The sequence below is a fragment of the Sander lucioperca genome, chromosome 7 (assembly GCF_008315115.2).
Source record: "Sander lucioperca isolate FBNREF2018 chromosome 7, SLUC_FBN_1.2, whole genome shotgun sequence".
NCBI classification, from domain to species: domain Eukaryota; kingdom Metazoa; phylum Chordata; class Actinopteri; order Perciformes; family Percidae; genus Sander; species Sander lucioperca.
The window spans coordinates 26043132-26065816 of record NC_050179.1 but is presented as its reverse complement, the minus strand read 5'-3'; the positions used below and the strand labels follow the sequence as shown (position 1 = coordinate 26065816).

General features: G+C 41.9%; 1 protein-coding gene across 2 annotated transcripts in view; it reads left to right on the top strand.

Annotated features, from left to right (window-relative positions):
- The window catches only part of gnao1a (guanine nucleotide binding protein (G protein), alpha activating activity polypeptide O, a), a 130264-nt gene that overhangs the window by 23027 nt on the left and 84552 nt on the right, over positions 1–22685 (top strand). For both annotated transcript variants that reach the window (XM_031294855.2, XM_031294856.2), the window contains exon 3: positions 15545–15686. In XM_031294855.2, the coding sequence (XP_031150715.1) occupies positions 15545–15686 (142 nt within the window). The remainder of the gene's footprint in view (positions 1–15544; positions 15687–22685) is intronic.

Genomic DNA, 22685 nt, shown 5'->3' with positions numbered 1-22685 from the left:
TTTCGTTTTGACTTTTTGTTTTCAAATTCAGTTTAGTTTTAATTAGTTTTTAAAGCGGGTTTGCTAGTTTAGTTTAGTTTTTATTTTTTGAAAATGCTTAGTTTTAGTTTAGTTTTTATTAGTTTTAGTCTTTTTTGTAATATGGGTTATTTGTCAGGGGATTCAAAAAGATCAGAAAAAGTATTGTGTAATAATAACTCAAACATCATACAATTTTAGAAATATGTATTCACAATGTATTCAACAATAACACCAGTACATAAAATGTAGCCTACATATGGTCATAAATATGTAAACAGTCTACACAAGACGCAGTATGTGCAAAATGTGTAAGTGACGTGTTCCAGGGAAAAAACCTAAATAGCTAACAGACTAAAGAAGACATACATGAACAGGTGTTTTAAACTTTGGTTCGAGTAAAGTGGCGAACGTTTTGAAGTCAATCGACTCACACAGTTGTGTAGACATCCCAGTATTAATCCACATATTAACCCACGCTTCCTCTCGCTTTTGGTGTTCCTGCGTATTTACTAACCAGCAGCTATCGGGTCGCCGGTGAAAGCCCTCCTACAGTGTTCTCTCTCCTGCTGTTGTCTCCGTCCTGTATCCATACATCCATGCCCTGTATCCATACATCAATACCCTGTACCCATACATCCATGCCCGTAACGTTACCGGGGTTAGCTTCTGTTTCGGGGAAAGGGGGCTTTGCCTTCTCCTTTACCTTGTTAAGGTATAGCTAAGTTAGCCTCCTAGCTTGTGTGCGCTTCTCAAATGTACTTTCAAATTCGTGTGATTTTTCCCTGTAATAAATTGTCCACATATTTTACCACCTTCCACTGCAAGGCGCTTTTATCTGACACAGTCATAATCAAATAGGTGCCGCTTTCTTCCGACTTTCGGTACCGCTATGATGCCAGGCGAGAGGCACGGAGCCACGGACATGTTGTGTTCAATTTGACGTGGAATGTCGGAATTTCTGGATTCCCAGTCGGAAACTATACATGTCTACGGGAAATGTCATGGTCGGAGAGATATAACGTTATTTGCTCTATGAAAGATCGACAAAGATGAAAACTAAGGACATTTACTCGATAATTTTATTTTATTTTAGTTAGTTTTGCAAACAGACATTACAGTTTTAGTTTAGTTATCGTTTTTTTGTAATGCCTCGTTTTTATTTTTATTTGAGTTAACGACAATGTTTTTTCCCACCTAGTTTTCGTTATTTCGTTCGTTTTCGTTAACGATTATAACCTTGACACACACACACACACATGTCCACAGCGCTGCAGGCAGAGGCGGGGTCTGTTCCTAGTATAATAAAGCCCCGTCAGTGTTGAGCAAAACATTACGTGAATTACTACGAGAATGGACGTGCATTTAATATAGGAAAAGTGCACAAGTATTAGCATCATTTGTTGTTGTTGTATGTGGCGCTAAGGTCTAGTGACGATGCTATAAAGACCATTGCCATGCTTGCGTCACTCCCTTACCCCTCCTACCAGTCCCTATGGCCACTTGGCCAGTGGGAACGCAAACGGGAAAAAAGATTTTGGGGAGAGTAGTTCTTAGAACTGCTTAGAAGTGTACTTTTCCTCTAAAAAGTACAAGTACTATCCGATCGGAAAGAACCTATGGTCGCAGACTGGACAGGGCGGAGTCACGTGACTACACACGCGGCGGCCGTAATATGTTTTAAGGGTAAAGTACAGTAACACACAGTGGGCGGCCGCGGATATATTAATAGGATTAAAAGACCGAAATAACCGACTTGGTAAAATTACGTCGGTTATAGGCTCTGAATTTCGGTTACGATTATTTTTCGATTAATCATCCAGCCCTAATATATACTGTATAATTCTGTATTGCAAATGCAATTTGTTGGTGAATAACACAGTCTCGCATTGCCAGATCCATGTCCGCAGCGCTGTGTCAGCGATGGAGTATGGTATGGCTACATCACATATCTATTCTGGAATAGAGGAAACATTTTGTACTTCTTTAAACCATTCTCAACCGCCCTGGGCGGCGCCTAGCCCCGATAGCGGAGATAGCGAGAGGGGAGGGATCACTCACCAGATGTCAGGCTTTATTCCAACAATGTACATCCGTAGAGCCAGGCTGCCTATAAACTGGCCAATCAGGGTGGCTGGTTTAGCTCGCAGATGCTGATGCTAATATCTTCTGAGATGTATATCATTCCAACCCCTTTAAAGGCAGCTGCATTGCTGAACAGACAATCCTGTCTTTCTTAGCCTCATGGTTTAAACCCCCCCCCTCCCACATTTATCAAGTTCCCTTACTTAAAGGTGACATATTATGCTTTTCCGTATTTTCTGTCATATCTGTAATGGTATAATGTCTGATTTTTAATATATAACCGTGGCCAAAAATAATGAGTTAAACGTATTTCAGAGGAATCCCTGTGAGCTAAAACATTCAGATTTCAAACAGTTTCGAACAGTTTTTTCTACTCTCGGCTCGGCGTTACGTGACACCAAGCCGAGAGTAGAAGAAAACTGTCTTCTATGGGACATGGGATTGGTCATCTGCTCCAGGCCTTCTCTTACATCCATGGCTCCAGGTAGGCAGAAACTATGGGATTGTTTTTTAACATTGTTGCATGTAGCTACGTGCTAACGGCAGTATCATATGTCATCTTGGCTGCCAGTGTTGTTAATTTCTCCCCAATTTTGGGTCGCGTTACTGCTGAAACATGTCCGGTAGAGGTGTGACGAGACCTCGTGAGATAAAAACATTCGTAGAGGTAAAGGTCCCATGGCATGAAATTTTCACTTTATGAGGTTTTTTAACATTAATATGAGTTCCCCCAGCCTGCCTATGGTCCCCCAGTGGCTAGAAATGGCGATAGGTGTAAACCAAGCCCTGGGTATCCTGCTCTGCCTTTTGAGAAAATGAAAGCTCAGATGGGCCGATCTGGAATCTCCTCCTTATGAGGTCATAAGGAGCAAGGTTACCTCCCCTTTCTCTGCTTTGCCCGCCCAGAGAATTAGGCCCACCCATGAGAGAGAGACATCATGGCTTTCAAACGAGCAAAGTGGCAGTTGGTCAAGGCCACACCCCCACTCTCCACCTTGCCCCCCCCCCCTCTCCTCCTCAATAACTACAGACACAGAAATGGCACATCCTAAGGAAAGCTCATTGTGGGACTGGCTCTAGTGGCTGTAATTCTGCACCATGGCTGAATTTCGGGAAAGAGACTTCAGATACAGTATTAGGGGACCACTAAGGTCTATATAAAAGCATCCAAAGAGCACCTTGTCATGGGACCTTTAAAAGTTGTCTCGCGATATCAGTACACAAGAGCATAATTACATCGTTACTACTGAGAACTAATTCACGTTAAATCAATCGGTGCCAAATTTCGGTAGCTGAGAGCGCGTAAGCGCAAGCTTCTCTGTCCTAGAGAGCGGGGCTCAGCTCCGATGCACACACGCACAGAGCTGCGCTGCAGACGGAGCGAAAGTAACGCCTCCTCTCGAGTTTGTTCAAGTCACAGTGAGACACGGAAGTGCCAGTAAAGCGGACAAAAGTGTGGTTACACTTTTTTAAACTTCACGCAGACAGCGTTTGCTGCAAAACAATATAATAGCGAGATCGCCGTGAGTTTGTTTAACTTCCTAGACTATCTATCTGTCTCTTGCCCTGGTGACTGACTGATAGGCACAAGACACAAGCATTCCTATGCCCTGGTGCCCAGACTGACAGGCTGAGGTTGTAAGGCAAGGCAACTCTAAAGCACCTATAGCACCTTTCAGCAAAATGGCAATTCAGAGTGCTTTACATAAGACATTAAAGAGCAATTAAAAATGGTCATGAAATGAATAATTTTTTGATTAATAGATTGTAGGGACGGGTTTGGGAGGAGGGAGGGACGACAGTTATTAGGTCTGAAGAGGTTCGAAACCATCTGAGTTTGTGGCAAAACCTTCCACAAAAAATTTCCAGTAATATTTCATTAAGTTTTCTTTAAAATAGTGTTAAAATCCCGTCTCATCCTGGTGAACCCAATCTCATGTCTCGTCTTGTCTCGTGAGCTGAGTTTCTCGTCACACCCCAAATACCCGATTGGGTAGTATTTGGTTCAGAAGCCTTTAGCTGCTCCATTCCACTGCAAGCTGACAAAGGCCTACTGCTAACTATTTAGTGGCTGCATGCTAATGCTAATCTTGGCGGCCAATGTTGGTAATTTCTCCCCAATTAATGGGGCACTTTACAGCTGGGACATGTCCGGTTGGGTAGCATTTGGTTTAGAAGCCCTTATTGGTAATTTTTCACAGTACAAAGTAGGGTTGGGTACAGAAACCCGATTCCACTATGGATCCGGTTCCTACGCAACCGGTAGGAATCGGACCGGAATAGAACGCAAATTTCGGTTCCTCATTTCGGTTCCACTTCAAGTGTCGACTGAAATATTTTCCCTCTGTCGCTCCGAAACGGACGTAAAAATTTCGCTCTTTCTCTGTAGTCTACCGTTAGCTAGCTACCGTAAATGTAGGCTACTTTTAAAATGCCATATTTTCCCTCTGGGCTCAGACATTTTGTTGTCTATTTGTGAAGTTGAATTGGAGGTGACATACACTGGGGCATTCCCTGTTCCCTGTAGAAAATGTCTGGCTCTGGCTCACAGTTTTCACATTCACTCACACATAAATAACAACGTTTGTCATACAAAATGTAGTGAATACCAATTTTCAGAATATATTTACAGTTGAACACCACAAATACCGATCATTTAATGTGATTATTGATTGCTTACTGTCATTACACTTTTTAACACCTCATTACACTTTTTAACACCTGCAATACTTCCAAAATGGCAGCCAAATTGTGTAATAATATCATGGTTAAATTGTCCATATGTCTTTCTCTCTGTCCATCTGTCTGGCTCGGTGTGAAACTAAACTATGTTTCAGGTCACTGTGCAGATTGTGCCAAAGCTTGGGGAAATTACACACACACACACACACACACACACACACACACACACACGGTGTTCTGTCTTTGCTGACAGAAGGGCTTGGAGAGTTGGTAATGAGAAAAGGTCCTCATGCATGAAAGCTCACGTCAGCAGGCCCACACACACATACACACACACACACACACACACACACACACACACACACTTTCTTGCTCTTCCTGGGTTAATACCGATAATAATATTAACTTTCTAGGCAGACAGTAATAATTCTGCTGTGTTCTTCCATTAACCGCCGCCCACACTAACTTCTATTTAGTTAACTTAACTAGTGGAGTCTGCTTGAGATAAACATCTCACAAATGTATATTGCTCATCTTTCCAGTCCAACACTGTTGTTCTAGAAATTGCTCGCAGATGTTGGTGTAAATATCCTGTTTTTGATGATGTTGTTCTGGGATCAGTGGTTTCAGGAGACAGATTCTACTTTTTAGGTTCTTAATGGTTGGTGTTTCCTATAACTGTTAAACATTCATCACCCTCTTTCTTGGCATCTGCAGCTCAACACGCTGTTTTTGCAGAGAGTGCAGAATACAATTAAGAGTTTGTCCTCGTTTCACCTCTGGTGAAAGGGAAGATGAAAAAGGGTCTGTTTGGCAAGTCATCAAGCCCGAGTGAGCAGGGGCGGGGCTAGAAGGGTGGCACGGGGTGGCACCAGCCCCCCGTGAAATATGATTGCCTTTATTTAGCAGAAAAAAAATCCTTAAATTGCCCCCACGAGCGAGAGATGAGATTAAACATTAAAAGTCATGCGTTATCACAAACAGAACTACTAAAAGATGTACATCTGTTTTCTGCTGTGATGCATATGCTATACATGCATCCATGTACATCTTAGTTGATGTGCAAATCATATGGATAAGAATAAATCATTTATTCCTGGTCCTAGTTGCAGTGTATAGATCTGTGCTTGGGGCCCTCCGTGTGAAAGTCACCGATGTAAACAGAAGCTTGGTGTATTTATATGGGACTGGCAAGGCTGCCTGATTGATCTGAAACAATACACTGGCCGGGACCGTGCTGTCCTCCAGACCACAAACGCACACACTCGCACCACATAAACAAGCCACACTGTAACTTGCATGCAGTACAAATGTATGGTGGCACGTGTTTGTCAGATGTCATGACACACACTTCTAAGAATGGCTTGAGACAAAGCTGTGTGTGTGTGTGTCTACGTGTCTACGTGTCTACGTGTCTGTGTCAGTCATAATTAAGATGTTATCATTGCGCCCCTATTTAAGGGGGATGGGAAATTATATTCCCAGCCATTCTCTCATTGTTCATTATTAAAATGTGTGGTATAGTTACATTTGAAATGAATTGCTCCAAATATAGGCAGTTTAAAACATGGCAACCTTATTGTCAATTTCGGCAACCAAAAGCTGATGCCTGGTTGCCAAGCCGGCAACCACTAAGTGTTGAAATCAATCTTTGCATCGATGCATCGCGAAGCGGACTTAGGCGATTCTGCAACGATGCCGTGACAGACCATAATCGATTATTGCTTACTGTTGTTGCTTGTTGATTTTCCGGTGGCTGCTTTTTTTTCAGGAAGTGTCTCTTTCAAGAGCAGATACAATAAAAAGGGGAGTTCATACTGTATCTAACTGCTTGAATTTGTCTATGAAAACCATGTGTAGCAATATATATTAATATGGAGGTGGTGACGCATCGTGACGCATCGGGATATCGAATCGATTCGAATTGTTGACAGGATAATCATAATCGAATCGTGAGACCAGTGAAGATTCACACCCCTAGATGACATTGCAGAGACATTTAGGACTTTTCTAGGTGGGGTTACAGCTTTATAGATAGCGCTGTGGCAGTTTTTGTATTTTTAAACATTAATATTCTGTCGGTGATGGGTGCTGTGCACATATCTGATCCCCGCCTGGTCGCCCTGATCCCCGGTCCTCTGGAGCTCTGTGCGTGCCTCTGTCGGCAGTACGAAGGTCCACCAGTAGACATAAACCTTATTTTTAGATTCATAAACCGTACCCGAGTTCAAAAATATGTAGCATGTTACCATTGACCATTGTAATCCTTTGCCCACTGTATTAGTGTATTATGTAGCCAAAGTGCTTGGCGCCATCAATCGTTCATCAGTGTTGATGCGCACATAATTGTCATCGTTATTATTGTTATTATTATTATGGCGTGGATAGCCCTAACATTAGGCCTACATGGTCAGCTGATGGAGAGGGGGTCTGAATTTAAGTAGGTGTATCTGGGTCTAAGGCTACATAGCAAATTTACATAGAGAGTATATATCGAACACTTAGACATGAAATGCAAAAAAAGTCATTAATCTATTGCAAACTGTGGCCAGATGCGACTGGGGGGCAGACAAACAGGCAGTAATTGGCACTGATAGGGCGCTATAAGGTCAAAAAGATTATAGTTTATTAATAAATTCAGCAGCTGGGAAAGCATCACTGCAAAAAGTGGATCGACTGTCAGTATAGAGCGTTTAGTTCATGTAAAAGAGCTGATTAGGCCAATAGAAGAAGGAGGGACACCGCTGGAGTTAAGGAGATAGAAACTTGCCCAGTTTAAAAAAAATAAAATAAATCTGTTACATTATTTCTGTATAGTGCGGCATGTTTTTCGGGTTTGTGTTTTTTTTTGTTTCGTTTTTTTTTTACTCTGCATCGTTTCTGTATTTGCAGCTTTTTGCTGTTAATGTATTTGTTTTGGCTTTCTGCAGCACATTTTGTCATCTGCAGCTTGTTTGTTCTGGATTTCTGTGTGTGTTTTTGAATTAGCATCGTTTCTGAAGCTGCAGCACGTTTCTCCCAATGGAATTGTGTTGGGCCGTTGCGTTTCCCCTGGTCAGCCACCCCACCACTTAGTCAGCTTCAGTTGGGTCTGAAGACTGCAATTTTGGAAATATAAATGGGGCGTGGAGTTAGGAAGAAGTCAGCTTTCCAAACCTTTGTAGCCCGCTTCTCATCTCTGCTTGAGGCTACATTGGCCGCTAATAGAATAACACCCAAATCTCTGTCCGAACTGTCTGCAGTTAAGGTGCATTGTGGGGAATGTAGGCTCCCAGTTTAGACAAGGAAGAAGATTGCATGGAATAAACAAACAATATGTCTGGTTCTCCTGCATCAATCTTTATCGTTTTTATTAAAACACTGTCCACTTTACTGTAAGTCAGACAGTGTTAGCAGTGCAAAGCTTAATCAGTGGAGTGTTTTTTTTGAAAGAATACAGTAGTTTGAAATTTGGGAAATACAGTTATTTGCTTTCTTGCTTAGAGTAGGGTTGGGTACCAGAAACAACCGGTACGTACTGGACAAAATGACAACATCTTTGATATCCAAAATTCTCTCTGTAAAAACCTTTGAATCTAATATGTCAACAAAATGAAAGAACAATTTTGAACCTGACTTTATCTAATGTTCACATATGAGTCCTTATGGTCAGAACGGGTCGGATGTCCGTCCCAAAATGGCGGCGGCACAGACGCAGGTAACAAGCCGGAGGCGGTATCTACGTGTATATATTCATGTGGCTAAACGACCATGCCATACAGCCATTTGCCCTTCCCCTAGTGCTTTGTGGGCGGAGCTAAATGAGGTCATTTCCTGTTAGATGACTCAGCACTGTAAAATCAAAGCAGAATGTGATGATGCAATCGTGCCAAAAGACTTTGTTGTCATTCCGGAATGTGATGATATCACTATGCATGTGAATTTAAGTGTAGAATCTTCAGCATACAGGTCAGACAAGAGTGTGATGAGCAGACGCACAGTATACGAAGGCTGTTACAGAGAGATTCAACATAACCCCAGAGTGTCCAGTTGAAAAATTACAGTAATTGATTTGATAGGAAGAAGATGGATGCAACAAACATAGCAGCTAATATTTCACCTGCAGCAAATGAGAATCTGCTGATATATCTCACAAAGGAACTGGACAAGTTGAAATCCATTGCAGAGGAAAATAATCAACTTAAACGAAAAGTTAACACTTACAGTTTAATTGAAAAAAGTCACAAGTCTTTAAAGAAGGAGGTGATTGAACTGAGGAAGCAGCTGAACATAAGAAAAGGATTTTCTAACACCTGGAAGGAAGAGCAGAAACTTTTCCATGAACGGGAGGAGCAACTGATCCAGCTGACCAAAGAAAAAGACTTCCTCATTAAGCAGCAGTTGCCGTACAAACAACGCTTTCAGTTGAGACCGAAAAACAAAGACCCGGAAGACACTTTGAGCTGTCAGAAGTCAGAAATATCGCAGAAAATCCATTGCCTCGAGCTGAAGGGGAAGAAACACCAGCAACAGATATGCAAACTTCAGAAGGAGAATGGGAAACTTCAGGTGGAGAAAAAAAATCTCCAGGAGGAGAAAAGCAAACTTTATATAAAGAATACTGGCATTCAGAAGGAGAAAAGTGAACTCGAGGACGAGATAAGGCATCTAACGAAGGAGATAAACAAACTTCACAGTGAGAAAAGCGTAATCCTCAGGAGGGAAGGTACCCAAAAAGAAAAGTTATGTGTCATGGAGAAGATGTATTCTGATCTTGAGAAACAACTGGAAGAGATGGTCACAGACCTCAACATCAATTCACAGAACATATGCATCAAAGTGAGCACGGACAAGCCACTTGCCATTGCCAATATGCATGAGAAGAATCTTGAATTAAAAGACACACTGAACGCCACGCTTAATAAACTGGAGAGGAAGGATCGCATAATAAGTGCAAAGGAGAAGAAGTACGCGGAGCTGAAGCAGAGGCTGTCAAGGTTGCCGTCTTCAGAGAGATTCGAATCGATGCAGAAGTGCCAGTTTGTAAGCCGAGATCTAAGCAAAAAGGTCATGGCACTAACGGGACAGCGTAACATGTTACAAGCAGTAGTTGAAGAGCAAAAAAATGAGAATGGGAAACTGTTTGATAAGGTAGCAAACATCACAAAGTCGTACCTAAGTGAAAAAAAGCGGAACTTTGACTTGTGTGAGGCCTTGAAGAAGAGTGGAATCAAAGTGCCTGAACACAAACCAAGTGCCTTCCCGGTCCCAGTCATCCCCAGTGTGTTGCCCATGCAGTCCAGAGAAAAACAGGTCCACACCAAGATGCTAACCTTTAAAGCAACTCCTGCCTGTCTCCCCACCATCGCCAAAAAGTTACTGCCGGTTCCTGGCATCAAATCATTTGCCGCCGGGGCATCCACCATCTCAAAACAGAAAATCTTTAATTCTAAAGAAAAGTTGGATCTCCCCATGACCAACATGACCGATGAGTCACATAACAAATTAGGTTATGACCTTATCCCACCCATCTCTTCCAACTCTCTGCAGTCCGCAGCATGTCAGAAAAAAGTCTTCATGACTGAAACATCTCAGCCAAAAAATAACTAGAAGGGGCACTCCGGGTTAGCAATGCCACCTCATAGCAGGAAGATACTGGGTTGGATCCCCATTTCTGTGTGGAGTTTGCATCTTCTCCACGTGTCCGTGTGGGTTTACTCCGGGTGATCCGGTTTCCTCCCACAAACAAAAACATGTATGTTAGTTGTTGTGTCTGGTGGTGCCTTCCTTGGTCAGAGGCACTGACGGGAGCACTATCCTAGGCTTGGGCGATCGCTAATATCTTCAAATCGTCCCAACATGTTTACTCAATCGGCGATCTGATCAGTCTGACAGGGTGGCTACATTAAAGACGTAATTGGACATAACATCTTATGCCTTATGCCTACATGTAATAATGTTTATTTGCCATGTTGGTGGCGAGGGAAACTCTATCGTCAATGTAAGCTGCTATAACTTAGCCCCCGGTAACGTTGATCAGTGTGAGCTGGTGTAACGCAGTTCCCGTCCCCTGGCAGCAGGCTGGGTGACTGGCTGGCTTCCGAAAGAAGCGTAGCCCATCACATGTCAGATTCATGGAAAAAAGACAGGAAACGTTTATAACATCTTAGTTTTGATATTGAGTTAGTTAAAATCACATTAATATCTGCGTAGGAAAAACCAATCGGCCATCATTCCTTTAATCGTCGAAATGCGATCTGATCATCAATCGGCACAAGCCTACCTGTCAGCGCCCCTGACCAAGGCACCACCAGACCACAACGACACGATTGCTTTCCCTGATAGTGATGCCAGGCTTAATCAGCATGGTGGGAACTTGTTTGGCAAGGTCTTGAATGTAACCGACGTTCATTTCTATGTAAAAGTTTGAAATTCCAAGTCTCGAAACATTTTCATTTGAAAAGATGTCTGTTAAGTCACTACCACTGGAGGAGGTCATGCTTTTCCCAAAGAGTTTGTGTGCTCCTAAGTTGTAAGAATTTAGGAGCACATGAAGAACTTTAGGGGCGCAATGAAAATGTATTAAATAATGTGTTTTTATTTAATAAAAGGGATACAAGGCAACATTTATAAAGTGGTTTATTTGAATACAAAAAAGTATACTAGATTTTAAAATATTTCTCCTTTTTAAACTATTTATTTAATAATTGTGTAATTATTTACACTTAAAACTGCTTTAAACTATCTGCCCTTTCTGCACGGTGTCTTGTTCCCCCACTGCCCCACTGTTCCCCCCCCCCCCCCCCCCGTGTGTGGGGATGTTGTCTGTCTTAATTGCCGCACAATGTCTCTCCAACCTGTATCTGTCTGTCTGTATCAGGCGATTGTTTTCCGGTGTCCTGTCTGTTGTTCTTGGCTGCCCATTTCTCTGTCAACTCTTTCTGTTTGACTTTGTCTGATTCGTCCATCTGTACTTTCCCTTCTGCCAGTCTGTCTGCCTGGGTAACTGTCTAACTGTCGTTGAGTCTGTCTGTCGGTTTGCCCTTGTGTTAGCTGCAGTCAAAGACAACATGACATTTAAAACAGCAGGATGGGCTGATGCTAAAAGTGTGCCTAAATGTCAGCTGAGCCTACTGGTTTTAGATTCAGATAACTTTATTAATCCCCAAAGGGGCAATTCAGTTTTACAGCCAACCCATCCATTAAGGGTTAAACTAACTTAAAAAATGCGTTAAAAAGTGCATTAGCACGCAATCTATACAATGCAATGCTACAAAACAACAAAAAAAAACAAAAAACAACATGCAATAGACAATAAATAAATAAATAGTACTGCAGCAGTCATACATCCCCCTGTATACAGAAGCTTCTCTCTCTCTCCCGTAACATCCACACGTTTACACGACCCAATCATTACACACACCCAACACACACACACACACACACACACACACACACACACACACACACACACACACACACACACACACACACACTCTCACACACACACACACACCTGCCAGTGACGAAACAGAGCAACGGAGTGCAAGAAAAAATTTAGTTATAATTATGTGTTTTCATTTAACAGTCTTATAGCAGAGGGAATGAATGAGTTGGCATAGCGGTTAGTTTTCCATATTGGCACATAGTACCGCCGACCTGACTGCATGATAACAAATCCATTACCGAGGACATGATCAGGTTGGCACATTATTCTGTCTGCTTTCTGGACAACTTGTGTTTTCCTGAGAGAACAGAGATCTTTTAACTGGGTACCAGTAATTTTTGAGCATACCTTAACAATGTCGTTCAAGCTCTTTTTGTCTTTTACGGTTAGTCCATTAAACCAACATATAAAAGATGAAAAAATGTTAATAGGCTCTCAATGAAAGCTTGATAAAATGTGCATAAAATTCTTTTACAGACCCCAAAGAGTTAAGCTTCCTCAGTAGGTATATTCTTTGGTTTGCTCGCTTAATGATACTATCGGTGTTCTCACTGAATTTCAGTTGTGAGTCATTACAGTACATAGACCTGCTGCCTTCTGTTTGTTAAAAAATGTAGGACTAGTAATAAGAACTGCTCGGGTAACTTAAAATGTGAGGCTAATCGTTCAATTAAAATTTGAACGATTTTGAACGATTCGAGCTGAGATGAGCTAGTTCAGACCGCTGCAACCTTTCCCTGCGACATTCTCAAACGGTTTCGTCTCGTAGTGAATCTTAGGTCTGAACTGGGCCTAACCCCTCACCCCTACTCTTCCGAAACCTTCTCCCTCCCTTATTTACCTAACTTTCTGATATATCCCAGGAATACCTCTGTCTGATGTCCACATAATCTTATTTGAATAACTATATTTTATTTAATAAATATTTAAAGGTCCCATGGCATGACAATGTCACTTTATGAGGTTTTTTAACATTAATATGAGTTCCCCCAGCCTGCCTATGGTCCCCCAGTGGCTAGAAATGGCGATAGGTGTAAACCGAGCCCTGGGTATCCTGCTCTGCCTTTGAGAAAATGAAAGCTCAGATGGGCCGATCTGGAATCTTCCCTTTATGAGGTCATAAGGAGCAAGGTTACCTCCTCTTTCTCTGCTTTGCCCGCCCAGAGAATTTGGCCCACCCATGAGAAAGAGAGAGACATCATGGAAACAAGCAAAGTGGCAGTTGGTCAAGGCCACACCCCCACCCTCCACCTTGCCCCCCCCCTCTCTCCTCCTCAATAGCATTTAAAGCTACAGACACTGAAATGGCACATCCTAAGTAAAGCTCATTGTGGGACTGGCTCTAGTGGCTGTAATTCTGCACCAAGGCTGAATTTTGGGAAAGAGACTTCAAATACAGTATTAGTGGACCACTAAGGCCTATTTAAAAGAGACTTCAGATACAGTATTAGGGGACCACTAAGGCCTATTTAAAAGCATCCAAAAAGCAGCATGTCATAGGACCATTTAATAAATATTTTATTGATTTTTACATTAACAAAGAACCAGACAGCTCAGATCTTGCCAAATTACAACAAAGTAATAATGTACATTGTACATGTTACATCAAGACACATTAGGGTCATATCATATATGCTATTATTTGCATTAGTGTCATGTCAAAGGAAGAAGTTAAACAATCTATGACTTATTTGTGAAGGCAAGGTGCGAACACCCTTTTCTGCAATAGACCAAAAATATCACTAGTAAGGTAATCGAGAAGGGGTTGCCGTATATTATTAAAAAACATTGTTAGTACCCTTTAAAATAGCGCTAAGATGTTCCATAGGAAAAACTTTAAATGTTTCTCTGCACCATTGTGTAATTGAGGGAGGCTTCTCCTTAATCCACTGGAACAGAATACATTGCTTCGCCAAAGGCACTTTAAATACAGTAAAGTCAACGGTCCAGTAGGCAAAGATAGCTGTCCCCTAGGTATACTCAGAAGAAAATTTGAATAACTTTTAATAAAAATAAAAGAATCTAGGGTATCTGTATCTGGGCTTAACGGTTATTGAATTTGTGACGAACCGGCACAGGGGTCACAGAATACACAGTATAATTTATAATTTATTGATCCCCAGTGGGGAAATTACAATTTACATTCTGTTTGTTAGAAATCACTACACACAGGCCTGAAATACACACACATGCTCAGGACCTATTCATGCACAAATGGAGAGATGTCAGAGTGAGTGGGCTGCCAGTGCTGGACCAGCGCCCTGAGCGGTTGGGGGGGGTACGGTGCCTTGCTCAAGAGCACCTGGCAGTGCCCAGGAGTTGAACTGGCATCTCTCCAGCTACCAATCCACACTCTGTACTTTGGTCCGTACTGGGACTTGAACCAGCGACCCTCCGGTTCCCAACCCAAGTCCCCACGGACTGAGCTACTGCCACCCCACCAACGTTTAGACGTATTTAGACGAATGCACGTTATGCAGGACCAAAGTTCACAAGTGCAAGTTCTGCCTGGAAAGTTTACGCTGTTAGTAACATTTGCTGAGGTTAGCACAAGTTGATTGGTGTGCAAGTCAGTCACATTATGGCGGGCGCAAATGAAACGCGGGAGCTGGAAGAGCTGGAAGTTCCCAGTCAGCTACTAATATAGCAGAAAAATGATTGTTGCCGACTGCAAAAGAAATGAACGTATGTACTTCACAGTACCCCATACATTTGTTTTCTCTCCCGCTGTACTGAACTCGAACACTGACCGTGACTTCTAAACCTGGGTATAATTAATAATAACAATAATTTATACTCTTTATTGATCCCCAATGGGGAAATTACAATTTACACTCTGTTGTTATTACACACAGGCCTGAATTACACACACACACACATGCTCAGGTCCTTTTACATGCACTAATGGGCTGCTGAACAGGCGCCCTGAGCGGTTCGGTGACTTGCTCAAGGGCACCTTGGCAGGAGGTGAACTGGCACCTCTCCAGCTACCAGTCCACCTCCGTATTTCGGTCCGTACGGGGACTTGAACCAGCGACCCTCCGGTTCCCAACCCAACTCCCTACGAACTGAGCTACTGCCACCCTATGAACTGAACTGTAACACCCCTAATCTATAATTCTGTCAATCTATGTAACTATTGATTACAGGAAGAAAAACGAATTAGCTTCACCCTAGTACACAGTTATTTTTTTCTCCTTAAATCTGACTATCTATGCTTTCTTGTTTCCTGTGTATGCCTGTATAAGGAGTATGTATTCAGTTTATAGCACAAAAGCAATGACAAACCTAATTGACCCATTGACTAATGCGTATTCGTTTGTGTGTGTTTAGGATCATCCATGAGGACGGTTTCTCTGGCGACGACGTAAAGCAGTACAAGCCTGTGGTTTACAGCAACACCATCCAATCTCTGGCTGCCATCGTCCGTGCCATGGATACACTGGGCCTGGAGTACGGAGACAAAGAACGGAAGGTCAGCACTCGTCCCCCTGTGCTCGCACACACACATTCCAAACACGTCCACCAGACACATATCACAATCACATTCACACACCGCGACATTTACACTTAATTTTTCAAATGCTATCACCAAATGTGTGCAGTGTATGATAACATACAGCCCAACTGACATGTAGCACAGAAACAAGACCGTCACAGATGGAAATGTCTCAAGAAAACTTAAAGGTTAATTTCGGGTTGTTTTTTTTTGCTTCAACCTGGTCTCTATGTTCCATTGCAGCTGCGAATACTGCAATGTAATCATATAGGGGGAAATGCAAATCGTCAATTTATGTCCACGAAAGGTGCTGTTTTTGGTCCCCGACAGACTCAGATTGTTATTCTAAATGTCTAACAACATTATGGAAAGGATCCCTACAGAGATAGACCTTTTTTGTTAAAGAGTAAGATCCTTTTTTTTAAACCAGAAACAGCTCAGAAATCACTATCGCCAAACTCACCAGACTCCATTTAAATAAACAATACTTTCATTTTGTATAGATCCAGCATATTTCCACAGGTAAATAGGTGAATTAAGGGTTTATTTCAACCAAACCAGAGTGGTGATTATTGGAACAGCGGAAAGACGAACCAACACGGCTTCTAATAGTTATATATGTTTCTGTTGACTTTGAATGAAGTGTATTTTACGAAAATTACTGTTTATTTAAATGGAGTCTGGGCAGGTTTGGCGATAGCAATTCCGGGGCTTTTTCATGTTCAACAAAAAGGATCTTACTCTACAAAAAGGTCCATCTCTGTAGGGATCCTTTCCATAATGTTGTCAGACACTTAGAACAATAATCTGAGCCTGTCAGTGGCAAAACAAGCACTTTTAGTGGACGTACATTGACGGTGCGCAATTGCCCATTAACTTACATTCTAGCTTGTTTCACCACTGCCAGCTGCAGCGGTCTTGCTTTACACTGGACCAGTTTCAAAGATTGTTGTTCCGATCAGTCACTTAGACACAAAACATGGGAAAATATGGTCCAGGTTGAAATAAAAAGAACAAAGTTACCATTTAAGGCGTTTTGTGCAACCGGCTTTAACGCTGTTTTTTGGCTTAGGAGGTCAGTTGGTGGGCAAGGTTAACTCTCTTCTGATGAGTCACTGTAAATAAACCGAAAAAAAAAACACGGCAGTTAATGAATCAAAATAAAAGTTGTTAAAAAGAAAAAAAGTTAAAAGACGAGAAACATATCGTAGTTTATGAAAAAAGTGAAAAAGCATGAGAGGGAAAGATAAAGGAAAGGAGATTATTTAGGAGAGAATGGAGAGAATGTGACAGTGGACAAGAAACAGACTATGCTGTGTTTAAACTACACTCTACATCTGACTTCCCCTCAAAGTAACCACATGACTGAGATGTTCTACTTACATCTATAAAGAATATATATCTTAAAATTTGACACCTAAGGCCGGTTGGTTACACACTGGCTGCGCCGCGTGCGCGTGGCGTTTCTGTTGCGTGTCAGCTGTGTGGCGCCCTCGTAGATTTTTCTGTCTTTACACACCAGAAACGTGCCTGACGCGGCGCTGCTGCTGCTGCTGCTAGCCTTGTCTGTTGACAATACCATGTTAAACATAAATATAAACTGATTTAATTACAGCAAAGACAAAGTCGGCAGTATTGACGGCAAAATAGGCTACAGAATATTTCGTTCTGTATTGACAGGTGCAATATTAGAAAATCGATTTTTTTTTCTCCAAATTACATTTATATCTGCATTTATATCAAAACCTAGATACTTTCAAACATCAACATGTCATTTATTAATATGTATTAGTGTCAAAATGACATATAAACATCTTTTCCTGTTCTGTTTTGCCTGGAAATGCTTCCAACACGCTTGCGTGTCGCGTGAAAAATAGGCGTCGGTTCTATTTCTAGCATACACGCGTTTTCGGCGCCTGAGACGTGCGTGTCACGCAGGCAGTGCGTAAGCTCTAACCTGTTAACATAGGAACCGAAATATAAACGGACATGCCACGCAGCTGACACGCTCGCGCGACGCACCCAGTGTGTAACCGGCCTAAAAAATATAGATAGATCTTTTGCAATCAGTCCTTTTTCAACACATTCTTTACAGTTTTTTTTTTTTCTCTTTTTTCCCGATTGCTAACATGCATGGGTCCGAACTGAAATCATATTGTCAGAACTCTTCACACAGTCGGCGAAACACAGTGGACCGAGCTGTGAATCATTTTTCGTTGCTTTCACACAAAATCCATCCATTCACCACATTTTCCAATATCCATGAACTCTCTTCTCATTCATACACCACCACCACCACCACCTGCAATACACTATATGTCTGTCTGCAGCACATCGTTCAAATGCTAACACACTGTTTTCAAAACTGTCAAAAACACATTCAGAACAGAGTGATGGAACATTTTGTGGATTTCGGCAGCAACCATATTGAAATGAAAATGTAGAAGATCTTAGCACAATATTTACAATAAAATGAAATAATAATCATTCCAAACAGCTGATTGCAATTTCAGCTGAAAGAGATGACATTAGATGTGATGATGATGATGATGATGATGATGAGAACTTGTGGCCAAATGCAGAAGGGTTTTTCCTGGCTCAGAATGGGCCTTTGTTGGGGTAACTACGCATGACTGTTAGCATGATCAGTCTGTGTTCAGTCAAGGCAAAGAGTCTGTGTTAACTTATTTGACAGAAATCTATGCATTTTTCTGTTATTTCTGACAATTTGATTTAAAAAAAAAAAAAAAAAAAGAATTCAAGTGCTCATATTATGCTTTTTGGCTTTTTCCCTTTCCTTTAATTGTGTTATATATCTTATTTGTGCATGTAATAGGTTTACAAAGTGAAAAAAGCCCAAAGTCCACCCCAAAGGGACTTACCATCTCCAACAGAAAACACTGTTCACAAACTGCTCCAAACAGCTCTATTGTAGTCCAGCCTTTACTTCCGTGACAAACATACGTCACTTTGTAACACACGTTATAACGCTCGCCTAGCTGCTAGCATGGCACGCCCTCATACTCTGCTTCTGACTGGCTAGCAGTCCTTACCTAGCTACTGCGCATGTGCGACTCCCAACAAAGATGGAACAGAAGTGCGATGCCTCACTCTGTAGCTAAAACAGAGAGCTCAACACACAGGGTGAAAAGAGGAGCTGCAGCAATGTGTAGTACGACAAAAATATGGTGTTTTTTCAAACTTAAACCATGTAAACCTATTCTGGTACAACCTCTAAATACAATTATGAACCTGAAAATGAGCATAATATGAGCACCTTAAATTAATCCTCTGGAGAGTATGACACAGCCCGACTCTGGAGATATTCAAGTTTATGTTCTGCTTGTTTAACGGTTGTTTTGCTCTTTAACACACTATTTTGATTCTCAATTCTCATCATTATGGTGCGAGTGATTTTCCTTTGGGGCTGGCTAAAACCTCTTTGGGGGGTACAGCACAGTATGAGTGATTATACTATAACCTACATGTTGTTGATGTTTTTTTCTTTTGTAATTACAGTATTGCTCGTGTTGTTTTTAGGTCAGTGTGTTCTACGTGACCATGTCCGCTTTTCTGAGTGAGTGGTGTTGCCAGTGTTTTGGTCAAACAAGCCTATTTTGAGACACGTATGAAGTGTTTTGTCGGTGTGAGTGAGCTTTGCGTGTGAGATCAACTGTTGGGTAATGCAGACTTTGAGAAGAGTTTAGAAAAAGTGGCTTCAGTATTAAGTTAATATATAAGTTTATATAAGTTAACCCTCACTCTTTACACCTTACTGCCATTTTGACTTGCTTTCTCTTGTTATTTTTCTCTCTCTCTCTGTATAATACACTATATTAGTCACAAATATTCAACTCCACCTGTCCTTCCATCTTTTTCCCCCCTTAGCTTGCTCTCACCTCGTCTTCTGATAACACCCCCCCCCCCACATCTGTTTCCCTGGCCTTGGCCAGTTGCTGTGGCAACCCGGTGTTTTGCCTTGCTCTCAACACATTCCGCAAGGGCCTTGTGACACACACACACACACACACACACACACACACACACACACACACACACACACACACACACAATGACAGCAGGCTTGAAATAGACTGCCCGTTGTCACTGCTGTATGAAGCATCAAGCTGTTTTCACTCAGCTTTCAAAGGAGAAGCTGCTCCATGGTCCTCATAACAACGCTATTCAGTTATTATTTTTTTTCTCTTCATTTTTGTCAGATTCTGAGTGACTTCCATTAATTATCAGTTGACCATTTGCTTAACCCCACCCCTGGCAGTGATTTTCTAATCGCTTAGCAACCGTAACTAGGTACAGCAGGCCTGTCAAGTTTTGGATTTCTCTGCACGGTAAAGTGGTGTGCATGAGGCTGTAGTAAGAGTGATAATTCGCATATAAAGAGTTTGGAAGGTAGTGTTTTTTTTTTTTTGCCTCTCCAAAACCAAAAATATGAGCAAAAGTATATGGAATGGATTACACGGTGTGTTTGTCTGCTCTAATATAAGCTACAAATGTTAGTGGGTCCCAGTCTTAGATGCTGGAAACAGCGTTTTCAAACGACTAATGAAGCTAACGTAGAGCTGGGCAATATATCGATATTATATTGATATCGCGATATGAGACTAGATATCGTCTTAGATTTTGAATATCGTAATATGGCATAAGTGGTGTCTTTTCCTGGTTTTAAAGGCTGCATTACAGTAAAGTGAAAAGTGTAAAGTCATTTTCTGAACTTACCAGACTGTTGTAACTGTTCTATTATTTGCCTTTACCCACTTAGACATTACATCCACATTACTGATGATTATTTATCAAAAATCTCATTGTGTAAATATTTTGTGAAAGCACCAATAGTCAACACTACAATATCATTGCGGTATCGATATCGAGGTATTAGAAGAATGAAGTCGGAGGCAGAATGTCGCTCGCTAGTGGTAGACACGCACGCACGCACACACACACACACACACACACACACACACACACACTGTACATATAGCATAAGCTGCAGATGGAGATTAAATCAACAAAGTCTTATCATTTTGTCATATCACATTTTTCATTGCCCTCTTTCTTAAAAAAAAACCAAGACAAAAAAGATGGAAGTCCAAGCATTTTTTCAGCAGAACTTTCAACAATATTCTAGTCTGGTCTGACCCATGCACCTTGTCTCTCCTCACATCATTGCAGTTGTTATTGTGGCAACTTATAGGCTACACAATTTTAAGATAGAAGCACTGACGAAGAGAAGGAAATGAAGGACAGTTGCTATTGGGGCACGCACATACACAACAACTGACATCAGAAAAACACGTTGTGTCTCGATGGACTGTGGAAGCGAGAGTGGGAGGAAGACGAGACGGAGATGACAAAGGGATTAGATGAAGGGATAGACAAAATGAGAGAGAGCGAGAGAAAATGGGAGAGAAAGGGAGCTGGCAGACAGGTGGCTGCCTGTTGTTGTGGAAACCAGCTAGTTATCTGTGTGTGTGTGTGTGTGTGTGTGTGTTCTAAGATGTGGGTGTGTGAACAACGCCCCTCTGATGATAATGTTCCCTCTGCTTGTTAAAGAATCAAACAACCTGCACATGGCCACACTTAAGAGTAGTTTAAAGTGGAGGTAAGTATGACACGTCTCCTGTATACTGCAGTCCCCTTTACTTATTTTGGCTTTTGAAATGTGTTGTAAAGTATCCAAACCTTTAAACAAGCACATCACGTGAGAACATTTTCTTTTGTTTAAAATGTTACCTAAGTACTATTAGCTAGAGATTGCAGTCTAAGGCAATGTATTGACTACACATAACAGATAATTTCTGTATTAGAGCAACAAATACCTTCAAAGGTTTTATCTGTACACTTTGTTGAACGCATTTAGACCGAAATAACATACTTACTTACTGTTAACAAGTCCTATGAAAAATTGTGCCTATTAAGAATGGTTGTCTGTTTATCCAAAGCCTGCTTTAGAGTATATCTTATTTCTCTGTGCCATTAGGCGCCGTTGTTTGTCCAAAACCATTTAAAACCCGTAAATGAGCCACACTGTTGCCTGGGTGACGTGTTCCTTTCTGTGAATGAACGTGGGCACTGTAGTTTATTTTGACTCAATCCCACATACATACTGCCCACGACATTCTGCGCCCAGCCGGACCAGGCGCCACCGAGGGCGGTGTGACCGCCCGGGGGAAGAGATGTAAGAGAGCCGGGCTGTTCCACTCGCCAGCCTGCTCCTGGCTGAAGTCCAGCCGCTGGAAAGTGGAATGGGCAAAACGGAGACAGGGCGCTTTTAAGTCCCGCCTCCACCGTGGGGGAAAAGAATTCCCCGCTCTCCATTGACTTGTATTTGCGTGACGGTAGACTCCTGCTGTGTGGTGATATTCACGTCCAACAATGTAAAGAACCCATAACTTACGTTTTTATAAGCTGCCGATCCGAAAAACAGACGTGAGGAATCAGCAGGAAGAATAGGAAGACTGTGAAATCCTGACACTAAGCTAACGATATGTTCGGCGTTACGTGTGTTAGCTTAATTTACAGACAGATAGTTAGGCTAAACTGGCATTTGGATATTTGACTTTGTAACAAAATGCTTGCTGCAAACGTAGCGTCGGACATAACGTTTTATGAATGCCGCAAACATGTCGGCAGTGTGGATGTTGTGAGGGCTAGACTAGGACTGTATAAACTTTCCTGTTTGGCTGATTTCGGTTTCCAGCTTCCAGCTTGGAAGAAGGAGACGGGAGAAACAATGTCAGACACGAGAGCGCGACCGATTTCGCAAATGCTGGACTACAAAGACTTTATTGCTGAGGCCTTTTTTCCGAATATAGCATTTTCCGATTAAGACGTGGGGTATTCCAGTATTATTTGGGTTTTAGAGGCATTCTTTGGACATATATGCCGCGCATTCGGAATATGTGTCTCAATCGGGGTTTTTTACCGCAGTTTACGCCCAGTTTACGGCCTCTTGCC